The 12,311-nt window shown below is 43.0% G+C and overlaps 1 protein-coding gene across 1 annotated transcript in view; it reads right to left on the reverse strand.

Annotated features, from left to right (window-relative positions):
- Window positions 1-9,865: 9,865 nt before the first annotated feature.
- Window positions 9,866-12,311, reverse strand: part of ABCC2 (ATP binding cassette subfamily C member 2) — a 61,702-nt gene continuing 59,256 nt past the window's right edge. The window contains exons 31-32 of the mRNA XM_023206400.2: window positions 10,884-11,078; window positions 9,866-10,177 (exon numbers count right to left, since the gene is read on the reverse strand). Of these exons, the coding sequence (XP_023062168.2) occupies window positions 10,048-10,177; window positions 10,884-11,078 (325 nt within the window). The 3' untranslated portion in view covers window positions 9,866-10,047. The remainder of the gene's footprint in view (window positions 10,178-10,883; window positions 11,079-12,311) is intronic.

Consider the following 12,311-nt stretch of genomic DNA (forward strand, 5'->3'; position numbering starts at 1 on the left):
CGGCTCACTGCAACCTCCGCCCTCCAGGTTCAAACGATTCTCCTGCCTCAGCATCCCAAATAGCTGGGACTACAGGCATGCACCACCATGCCTGGCTAATTTTTTTTGCATTTTTAGTAGAAGTGGGGTTTCACCACATTAACCAGGGTGGTGTCAAACTCCGACTTCAAATGATCCGCCTGCCTTGGCCTCTCAAAGTGCTGGGATTACAGGTGTGAGCCACCACGCCTGGCCTAAAAATTTCTATGAGATTTTTAAGTGTTCTCATTACAAAAAAATGAGAAGCATATGGGATGTGCCTATGTTAATTAGCTCAATTTAGCCATTTTACAACATACATATTTTAAAACACGTACACAAATATGTACGTTTTTTGGGTCAATTAAAAAAGAATGCTACAACATTGACACAAACAATACATTGGAGAGGTTTGAGGTCCAAATCAAGGAATTTCAATGTGAGGAGTCAGGTAATAAACTCCCATAGGTTTTTAAGGGGATGGCCTGTTTTAAGAAAGCTAAATAGCAGCAAGGTGCGGTGGCTCACATCTGTAATCCCAGCACTTTGAGAGGCCAAGGTGGGCGGATCACGGAGGCAGGAGATCAAGACCAGCCTGGCTAACACGGTGAAACCCCATCTCTACTAAAAATACAAAAAATTAGCCGGGTGTGGTGGCTGCGGAGCTTGCAGTGAGCTAAATAGCAACAGGCTGCTGTGGAGGGAGAACAGACCAAAGGCAGGAAAAGCCAATGAATGGGGAAAATAAACCAACTGATTCAGGCATTAGATTGAGAATGGAAGAAAATCAGCATTTATCAAAAATATGAAATTGAATAATGGAATCACAGGCAAAAGGGAGATAACTGGGGTGGGAGCAAGTTTATAAGATGAGTCTTTGTGTAACTTTAAATATAAGGATTCCATAGTACTGCAAAATCTATGTAGTTACTTCATCTCAAATAATTTTTGATTAAAAAAAAAAAAAGGATGAGTTTTGTTTTAAATACCAGATGACTTCTAGGCTCTTCCTCCTTAAAACGTGACCTGCAGAGCCAGGCACAGTGGCTCAAGCCCTTAATCCCAGCTGCTTGGGAGGCTGAGGCAAGAGTATCGCCTTCAGCCCAGGACTTTGAGGCTGCAGTGAGCTATGATAGCACTACTGCATCCCAGCCTGGGCAACAGCAAGAACCCACCCTTTTTTTTTTTTTTGAGACGGACTTTCACTCTTGGTGCCCAGGCTGGAGTGCAATGGTGTAATCTCTGCTCACTGCAACCTCTGCCTCCCCGGTTCAAGCGATTCTCCTGCCTCAGCTTCCCAAGTAGCTGGGATTACAGACATGCACCACCACGCCCGGCTAATTTTGTATTTTTAGTAGAGATGGGGGTGTCTCCATGTTGGTCAGGCTGGTCTCGAACTCCCAACCTCAGGTGATCCGCCCGCCTCAGCCTCCCAAAGTGCTGGGATTACAGGCTTGAGCCACTGCGCCCAGCCCTACCCAAACCTCCGCCTTAAAAAAAAAAAAAAGAGTGGTCTCCAGGCCGGCAGCATTGCCATTGCCAGCACCTGTGAGCCCGCTGGGCCTGCAAGGGCCCACCTCCGCAGCGTTACTGAATCAGTCTATTTGAACAAGATCCTCAGGTGACTTGTGTGCACATTAAGGTTTGAGAAGCACCTGTTGTTAGACAATTTTTTAAAGTGGGACTTCTTACTGTCAGAAAAGCAGGATTTACAAAAGCCAAGGAAGTAGAGGGTGTCAGATGTTTCAGACACTCTAGGAGGAAATGGCAAAGAAAATTCTTAAATCCAGCTTGCTGGCTTACCTCCCGATGTTCCTCCCCTTCTGTCTGGAAGTAGGTCAGTTGTGCTTTCATCCACGAGTCCCACGACAGGGACTGATGGTGGGAACCTATCACGTGTAAACATAGATATGGGGCCTCCTCTGATTATTGTATGTAAGTAGGTATCTGTTCCTCTCAGGTTACTGTGAGAATCCAATGAGATGATGTCCACAAACTTTCATGAAATGTGAGCTCCAGAGGAGCTCAGTTTCAGTAAGGATTGAATTTTGTGTCACCCCGTTTTAATCAATTGTGAAGCTTGGATTCTGTTGATGAGGGTGTTAGTTCAGGCTCAGAAGTACAAACGGGCCTTAGAAGAAAACAGTTGCACTCTGAACTGTGTTTCATTTTCAGAACCTTATGCCTGAGGACCGAGAAACCTCCAGCTTTAAATACTTCATGCGAACTGCCCTCTCTGGTCACCACATAACTCATGGGGCGTTAAACTCCCGCCTGTTGGTACGTGATGCTGCTGAAGTCTTCACGGTTGGCCTTTGCCGTGTGTGGCAGAACAGCCAGTGCTGCAGAGCAGGGCAGCAGACTCTGATCTGAGCCCCTGGCTCATTCCCCACAGCCGGCTAGAGCTTCGCGGCGATTGTTAGTGCAGATCAGCATTAGTATTTTACATATGTCAAGAAGGGAGTTTTCCACAAGTCGCAGATTTTACAAGCTACATAGGGATACCTATGCCTTAACACTCAAGAGATGACCCTCAAGGAGGGAGGGGCAGAATTAGTGCCTTCCCAGCGATAGGCTGTGGGGTGGTGGTGGAAGGGAGCAAGCCTCTGGTTAGAGTCTCAGCAATGTATTCGTTCAGGAAACATTTCTGGGGAGCAGGTGGGTGAGACCCTGCCGCCACCCTGACAGGCCTGTAGACGGAGCAGGACCACGGCACAGAGCAATGCCTGTGGACCGCCACACCTCGGCGTCTAACCCAAGCATTTCCCACAGTAACCACCCAGAGGTTCAGAATTAGGGAAGCTGAGGGTGAGAAATTCTCAATCCGCCGTCGTCAAAATCGACAGGACTCACTTTGACAACAGTCCTCACCACAGCTTTCAGTTGAGATCAAGAAAAGACCTGCAACTCTGTTCAAACTGATTAAGATTTTTGCAATTTGATAGAAGGGATGCCAGGCATGAGTATTGCAACCAACTTTTAGCTGGGCTTAAAAGGCAGCATGACCCTCTACATATTCAAACTACGGTGGGATTTAATGAAGAAGATCCATGAATTGCCATTAAACTGACTTTAGCTGAAGAACTGTGGCAGTTTCATCAGAGCTACTTGGGCTTACTTTTATTAGTTCCTATTGCTATAACAAGTTACCACAAATTTAGTGGCTTAAAACAAATTTATCTCAGCATTCTGGAGGTCAGAAGTTCAAAATTAGTCTCACCGGGCTAAAGTCAAGGTGTTGGCAGGGCTGGTTCCTCACGGAGGTTCCAGGGGAGGATTCCTTTCCTTACCTTTTCCAACTCCTAAGGTCTGCATACCCTGGCTTGTGGCCACTCCTTCTGTCCTCAAAGCCAGCAGCGTGGCACTTTCAACTGTCTCTCTCCATCCGTCATCACAGCACGCTCTCACGCCGGCCGTCCTGCCTCCTTCATAAGAATGCTGTGTTTACATTGAGCCCACCTGGCCAGTCCACGGTGTCTCCCCATCTGAAGATCCTTAACTTAATCACATCAATTAAAGTCCTTTTTTCCAGGGAAGGTGGGATATTTACAGGCTTTGAGGATTAGGATGTGGACATCTTTGAGGACCATTATTCTATCACAGGTATGAAGCCACATGACATTTTAAAGGCAAATAGTCTTTTTTTTTTTTTTTTTTTTTTTTTTAGATGGAGTTTTGCTCTTGGTGCCCAGGCTGGAGTGCAATGGCACAATCTTGGCTCCCCACAACCTCTGCCTCCCAGGTTCAAGTGATTCTCCTGCCTCAGCCTCCCGAGTAGCTGGAATTACAAGCACACACCACCATGCACAGCTAATTTTTTGTATTTTTAGTAGAGACGGGGTTTCTCCGTGTTGGTCAGGCTGATCTTGAACTCCTAACCTCAGGTGATCCGCCCACCTCAGCCCTCCAAAGTGTTGTGATTACAGGCGTGAGCCTCCGTGCCCAGCCGGCAAATAGTCTTTTTGAGCATGGAATCATGACCCAGTCCAGGCTACATTGGTGGCTCTAGAGCAGTGGTCAGCAAACCTGTTCTTAAAGGGCTAGATAGTAAAATATTTTAAGCTTTGTGGGCCAAATCCTCAACTCTATATTGTAACATGAAAGCAGCCATAGATGACAAAGAAACAAAGGAGCATGGATGTGTTCCAGTAAAACTTTATTTGCAAAAACAGGTAGCAGGGCAAATTTGGCCCTAGAGCCCTACCCCTACTCTAGGTCCAACTAAAATAAAAGAATTCTGCCGGGCACGGTGGCTCAAGCCTGTAATCCCAGCACTTTGGGAGGCCAAGACGGGCGGATCACGAGGTCAAGAGATCGAGACCATCCTGGCTAACACGGTGAAACCCCGTCTCTACTAAAAAATACAAAAAAACTAGCCGGGCGAGGTGGCAGGTGCCTGTAGTCCCAGCTACTGGGGAGGCTGAGGCAGGAGAATGGCGTGAACCCGGGAGGCGGAGCTTGCAATGAGCTGAGATCCGGCCACTGCACTCCAGCCTGGGCGACAGAACGAGACTCCGTCTCAAAAAAAAAAAAAAAAGAATCTGTTCAACCTTAACATTGGAGTCAAGTATGCAGAGAAATTAGACTGTTGGATTAAGGACAATGAAAAGCTGGCCAAGAGTAATTGGTTTACAGATTGGACCAAATAATCATGTCAACCAGGCAAATATTTATTATACCAGAAGCTACCTTCATGTTACCAGAATGCAAACCCTGACAAACCAGACCACAGGTTACCTGCAGATAAGCACTACAAAAGAAGCCAGCCAGGCAAAGATATTTTTTAGCACCAGGTATCAGGAGCAATACCTGATACCTGTACTATTAGTGTACTATTAGTGACCAGAGCTAATAGTACAACCCGTGCTATCCACAATCTCCTGACAACCAAGTTATCTCCCAGAGAAGAACGAGTGTCTATAGCAAGCTTGTCCAACCCATGGCCTGTGGGCCGCATGTGGCCCATGACTTTCAATGTGGCCCACCACAAATTTCTAAACTTTCTTAAAACATAATCAGATTTTTTGTGCGATTTTTTTTTTAAAGCTTATCAGCTATCATTAGTGTTGGTGTATTTTATATGTGGCCCAAGACGATTCTTCTTCCCATGTGGCCCAGGGAGGTCAAAGATTGGACACCCCTGGTCTACAGGCTTGAGCAGCAAGTAATTGCCCCAAAGATGGCTGCCAAGGAACAGGGCAGATGGATCTGAAATCCGTAATAGTGTTTGTCAGGCATAATCGCCAGATGGAAATCATGTCAGAACCAAGAGGATTAATCAAGAGATTACCAATATGGTGACCAAGGCCTTGATTGTTAGAATTGAAGAAGGAGCTCTATTCTAGTCCATTTCCAAAATTCAGTAAGAACCAAACTAGCCTAGTTTTTCTTCTCTTCCAAAACCTCTCATTTTTATGTTCATTTACCTTAAAGAAACACTGCCATACATATATTCCCAGTCCGGTCTTGAACTCCTGAGCTCAAATGGTCCTCCTGCCTAGGCCTCCCAAAGTGTTGGGTTTACAGGTGTGAGCCACTACACCTGGCCATTTTCTCCTTTTTTCTACTTTTTCCACAAATAGTTGCTTTTTATATTGTAACAGTTAAATTCTACAGCATAACTACTTGCATTTGAAATTAAAAGGACTATGACAATGGAGTGCTTTTGGCAGCCAATTGTTTTATACATTTTTAGAATCTTTTACTTATGATTTTTTTTTTTTTTTTTTTTTGAGACAGAGTCCCACTCTGTCACCCGGCTGACAGGCTGGAATGGAGTGGTGTGATCTCAGCTCACTGCAGCCTCGACCTTCTGGGCTCAAGCGATCCTTCCACCTCAGCCTCCTGAGTAGCTGGGACTACAGGCACGCACCACTACACCTAGCTAACTTTCTGTATTTTTTCTTTTTTTGTAGAGACGGGGGGGGGTCTTACCTTGTTGCTCAGGCTGGTCTCGAACTCCTGAGCTCGAGCGTTCTGGCCTGCCTAGGTCTCCCAAAGTGTGCTGGAGTTGCAGGTGTGAGTCACTGTGTGGCCTACTTATGGTATTTTCAAACAATATGAAACCTTTCAAAAACCAGTCTAGTGTGTAGTCCATGTGGAAGGCCAAACTCAGAGTAGAATATAGTATTTGCTAACTAAATCCAAGTTGCAGGAGCTTAGAGATTTAAATATCAATGTTTGTACAATATTGTTTGCTAATTCTAAAATAAATTCATGATCAGTATGCATTTGCGGTTAAATGTATTCTCATTCTATTATATAAACAGATTTATTCTGAGGATGTTTCCAAAAGTGCTTACGCAAAATTATTCTGCCAGAAATGTAGGCCTGATGGTTTATTCTTACAGGTTTATTCTTTATATTTTTATAGACTTATTCTTCCTGTTTGTGCCAATGTATCAATCTAAAATTAGTTTGTTTTCTTGCAGTCTGTTTATTGCTTCTGAAAAAGGGGACGCTGCTCAGCTGGTGTTGGTGTTGGGCTTGACGACACTGTTTCTGTGAGTGTTGAAAAACTGCAAACTAAAATCAATGTGGCTGCTTGTGAGAAAGAACTGCCACTGCAGAGAAAGTGTGAGAGTGGTGCTGATAGCAACAGAGCCAACGAGGAGCACGTTTTCTTCCTCATCCAGCCTGCGTCCAGTGTCCCTCCAGCACCTCCTATTGTCAGAACTTAATAGGAATAGTTCGCAAAGCAGAAATGAGATTTCTAGCGTCACAGAGCAAAATCTAAAAGGGTAGGTTTGAAACTGAAAGACAGTAGCTTAACAATGGCATAGGCCCCTTTACTTCTGAAACACTATGATTCCATGCACCCAGAAGAATTGGGAAGGGCACGGAAAGCGTCCGAAAGATCAGTGAAAAACAGTGATGATGTGGTGGAATTTGGGAATGTATAGTTTAAGGTAGTTATCTAAAATTGTCCCTGAAATTGGTAAGTGAAATAAAGCTTGTGAAGGGGATATTAATTAGGCCACAATGGAAAGTAATCTTTAGTTTATATTAGATAACTGTTTTTTTTTTTTTTTTTTTTTTTTTTTTGAGATGGAGTCTTGCTCTGTCCCTCAGGCTAGAGTGCAATGGCGCGATCCTGGCTCACTACAACCTCCACCTCCCAGGTTCAAGGGATTCTCCTGCCTCAGCCTCCCGAGCAGCCGTGATTACAGGCATGTGCCACCATGCTTGGCTAATTTTTGTATTTTTAGTATAGACGGGGTTTCACCATGTTGGCCAGGCTGGTCTCGAACTCCTGACCTCAGGTGATCCACCCACCTCAGCGTCCCAAAGTGCTGGGGTTACAGGTATGAGCCACAGCGCCTGTCCTAGATAGTTTTTAAAAAATTTTTGGCACAGTGTCAGACATTTACTGGAAGCTAAGTAAATAAGTGATGGTTGGTAATCTTCAAAGTTCTCTGGTGATAACTATACCGACATCAGCTGGACCATTTTGTTTGAGAAACAAATTGGGGAAGTATCAGGCTTCTCCTTTAGTTTCACTTTTACCATTGGTGCTTTACCAAGCTTGCATTTCTCTGGCTTCTGCTGTCAGCATAAATAGTTCCTTTGTTTTCCAAAGTTCCTCCTGCTCCTCTAAATGCTCTATATCTAAAAACTCATTTAAGAAGCAAGTTGGAAAGTTTGCGTGTATGGAATGTGCTTTCAAAATAAACACTAAAAAAAAAAAAAAAAAAAAAAAAAAATTAAAAACACCACTAAAAAAAGAAAAAAGTAGTTTTTTGAAGTTCTAATGATTAGAAAGAATAGATGGTGAAAACAGTAGTTAGCTATCTAGCAGTGAAATAGTTGAGAAAAAGAGATAAGAGAAGTGATGATGATGATGATGATATTGGATTAAAAGAGCAATAGAGACTGGAACAATCAGGAAAAAAGAACAAAGGTCAATAGCAGAAATAAAGGACATGACTTAGCTCTTACAGAGCTTTACAGGTATTGCATTGTATTAATCTTAAAATGCTATTTTTTTTCCACAAATAGGATGCATTTTACAAACAATGCATGCCAAAGTTTAATTGGCAGTATCCTTTCTTCATGGTATGGAAAATAATAGTTATTTTACAATTGATGGCATCTTAAATTAATATATACTAATCTGCAGTTTACAGGAGCTACATTTCATGTACATAAGCAGGTATAGATCTGAAAAGCTAGCTGTAAAAAATAGCCACTGATTATAGAATATTCACAATGTACTAGATCTAGTTTGCAGAATTAAGGAGGGGATTCTCCATGAATAGTGCCCCCCCGCCAGCCAACACTTCAATAGTTATACAACTTTGTTGATCACCATCCATGCTGTGATTCAAAATCTAATTCACAGGGCTATGTGTAGGAGGCACACAAGTTTTTCATACAAATGAGACAATTTTTGTGTGTGTGTGAAAGGGGGGGCTATTACCATTTTGGGAAAACAGATGTAACCCCTAACTGTTCAGGGCAAGACAGAGGTATGCTTACACTAGCTATTTGCCCTGCATTTCAGAAGTTTAATGCTAAGCACTTCACTAAACAGACAGTGAAATGCTGAATAAATCAAAATCTTTATCATTACATCACTGAAATGGAGGTAAGGAATATGAAGAACCCGGAAGAATCTGACACAAAGGCCCTAGGCGGTGAGGAAGTCCCCAAACTTAGGCTGGCTTCTGAAATCTCCTGCCCAGGAGATCTTAAACTCTCACTTTGTTGATGATGTAGGATGCCAAGGCAAGAGGTAAAGTCAAGGTCTGCTACAGTGCAAACTAAAACCTTCTGATGAACCTGTGTCATGAAAGGGTTATACCTACAACATACAGGTAAAGAGGCCTAGATCCTGCCATGCAGAATGCAGGAGTCAAAAACAACAACAAAACCCCATACCCATCTCCAACCTGTCACTCTCCCTCGAGAATCTGTAAGTCACAAGCTAGCTCTTGTACAGGATTGTGGTTGCACGGTGGTTTGAAATCCCTTAGTGAAGAATTTCATTCAAAGAGGTTCTGGGCAATGCCCCAGGCAACAGGCTAATGCATTCCCAATTCCCTTAGGAAGAACTCACGGTCAACTTAGGCCTCAAAGAATGTCCACAAAGTTTTAAGGAGAACAAGCTTATAATAAAAATGCACAAGACATACAAGGAAATAAAATACCATGAGTAAAAACCAACAGAAACAACAGATAAAGAATCCAGACACTGGACTTATCAGACACAATATTTAAAAAATGATTGGAAATGCAAATCAGAAACATGAAAATATATTCATCCCCAATAGATACCAGGGAAATGCAAATGAAATTCTCAGTGATACGTCAATTCATATTCATCAGATTGACAGCAATATTTTCAGTTGGCATTAGTAGTTTGGCACCAGCTAGTTAGTGCATGTAAACATGTGCATACCCTCCATTCCTAGGTTATACCCTAGAGGAACTCTTACATATGTGCCAGGAGATGTAGACCAGAATGTCCATAGTAGTATTGTTTATAATTTTAAAAAGCCTGAGAATAATGCTAATGATCCCCAATGTTAAAACTGATACATTGTGCTGTATTCATACAATGCCAGCCTACAGAGCAGTGAAAAAAAAATAACACACCTATTTGCATGACCATGGATGAATCTCAAATATAATATTGAACAAAAGAATCAAGTCACAGAAGATGTATGCAGTGTGAGTCAGTCCACTTACATAAGTAAAAAAGGGTATACATTGTTTAAAGACACATACCAAGGTGATAAAACGGAAATGAAAGGCAAGGGAACAATCATCGTGAAATCCAGGACAGTGGTTGTCCCTGGGAGAGGTGGGTAGCAAGGAAGTACGATCAAGGTAGACAATCGAGGGGTTTCTCAACTACCTGGTGATATTTATTTTCTTAACCTGGGTAGTAGGTTCATGGATGTTCACTTATCCTTTTTTAAAACGTACATTTTATACACACTTTTGTATGTATTCTGTATTTTACAAAAAATAAAATTAAATAAGAAATTATTCTTATAGTCCTTTTCTAACCCATGGAGCCTTCTGCTAGAATTCTGTGCTATTCACATTCTCAATGCCAGCTTCCTTAGCCATAAAGTAAAAGGGTCCAGGGGTTTGTAGCAGTTCTTCAGGGCTGCCGTACTCTATAATCTTCCCATTGTCTAGGACCATTACCCTGAAACAAGGAAGAAGGAAATACAAGTCTTAGAAAGCAGCATCTCAAAGTCTAGGCATTTATAAGAATAACCAGGACTAAGTTGTGGTATAATCAGACAAGGTTACAAAGCAGTGAAAATCAATGAGCCACAGCTACGCACATCAACAATGGATGAATTCTGCAAATAATATTGAACAAAAGAATCAAGTAATAGAAGAATACAGGCAGTATGAGTCCATTTACATGGGTTTTTCAAAGAAGTACACATTGTTTAAGGATACATTGGCTTACAAAGGGTGCCTATCATCGCCAAACAGCTTTCTAAGATTACTGACTTTGATTGTAATATGACACAGCTGGAAGGAATAGAAAGCGTCTAGCTATTTCACAGAGCAGCAGCTGAGGCTCAGGACAGTTGGGAAGGTCTACGGTCAACATCTGCCTCCCACCGCTTGAGCTGCCACCTCCTCATACCCAGTGAATTGTCACAACACACAGTTTCCAATTTTACCCTCAAGATATGAATAGTTCCCTCAACCTCGTTCGCTTTCATTCGCTTGAGGTAAAATTTTGGCCAGATTACTTGACATCTCTAAGTCTCAGTTTCCTCATCAGTAATATGGTGGTTGTTAAACCTTCTGCCGTTAGGTGTTTCCCGGCGGACACTGTTACTGTAGAGCAAGGGTTAAGCCATCTGGGTCAAGCCCTGTCCCCCCACACTCACTTGTCACTGTCCATGATGGTGTGCAGCCTGTGGGCGATGGTGATCACTGTGCAGTGGGCGAACTCGTTTTGGATGGTCGTCTGAATGAGGTTGTCTGTCTCCAGATCCACCGCAGCAGTGGCCTCATCCAGGACCAGGATCTTGGATTTCCGAAGCAGAGCCCTGCCCAGGCACAGCAGCTGCCTCTGGCCTATGCTGCAGCCAATAGAAGCAGCTATGCATTAGCTTCTAAGGACCAAGGAAAGACGCAGGGCAGGGGACCATTTTCATGTTCCAGATGAGACTTTCAAAACCCCAACACTCCAAAATTGCCCTGGAATGTTTGGGCCTCTTCAATGAGCTGTACGTTGCTATTGTGAGCATCGTTTTTCAAACTTCCCCGATTGAAGACCCACCCCAAGTACTTAATTAAAAAGTCATATTTCTGGGCCCCTGCTTTACTCAATCAGAGTGGGGAGGAGCCTAGGAACGTGCCTTTTTACTAAGCACCCCAGGTCATTTTTATGCTTAAACAAGTTTGGATAACACTGACCCAGGAACAATGCTTTGCATTTGGTTGCCATAATATCAACATTTCCAAAACAACATGAATGTCACCAAGTTTACTTTAGCAGTATTTGACCCGAAACCATTAATATAGGGAGGAACTACACTAGAATGCCCCAGTGGCATTTCTTTGTGGCCTTAGCAAATCCATTTATTATTTTAATGTGTAATTCTAATCTCAAGGCTAATTATTTTTTCAAAGCCTTCTGCCTTGATTAGAGATGAAGCTATCTAATGAACGTGATGTCTTGGTGTGAGATGCAATGTATGTGGAATTCAAATATGCTTGTAAAATGCAAATGGCTTTAATTTGCTAAAAGCCTGTAATGAAGGCTGGACCTCTTACTTACATAAAGAAGCTTTGGGAAATGATGTGAAGGAAATATTCAGGAATTTGCTAATTGCTCTTTCCTGCTGTGGCCATTAGGGAACATATTAAACAGGGGGTGCCTAAAGTTCTGTAATTCTCTGTAAGAAAATTTCTGCAGGAGATGAGAAGTCACCCAAGATGAACTTCCAGTTTTCCCCCATAATGTAAGATCAGAGACACTGAAAAACTATTTACTTAGCTTGTACCAAACTCCTGCCTGGCCCCAAGTGTCATGTACGCTTTGGACTTCAGAGTAACAGACTCTGTTGCTGAGGCGCCACTTTGGCTTTCAGCTGCTCTCGCCCAGCTGAACTTGCCCATCATTCAACAGAGAAATGTAAGTTTTAGTCCCCCGGTCCAGGTTTGAAACTCAGGTCTGAAATCAAGGCATTGGTAATACCATTTAAGCATCTCTCAGCTTGGACAGGAGAAAGATGGCATGATTTGGCCGGGCGCGGTGGCTCAAGCCTGTAATCCCAGCACTTTGGGAGGCCGAGACGCGCGGATCACGA

This window comes from Piliocolobus tephrosceles, chromosome 9, assembly GCF_002776525.5.
Source record: "Piliocolobus tephrosceles isolate RC106 chromosome 9, ASM277652v3, whole genome shotgun sequence".
NCBI classification, from domain to species: domain Eukaryota; kingdom Metazoa; phylum Chordata; class Mammalia; order Primates; family Cercopithecidae; genus Piliocolobus; species Piliocolobus tephrosceles.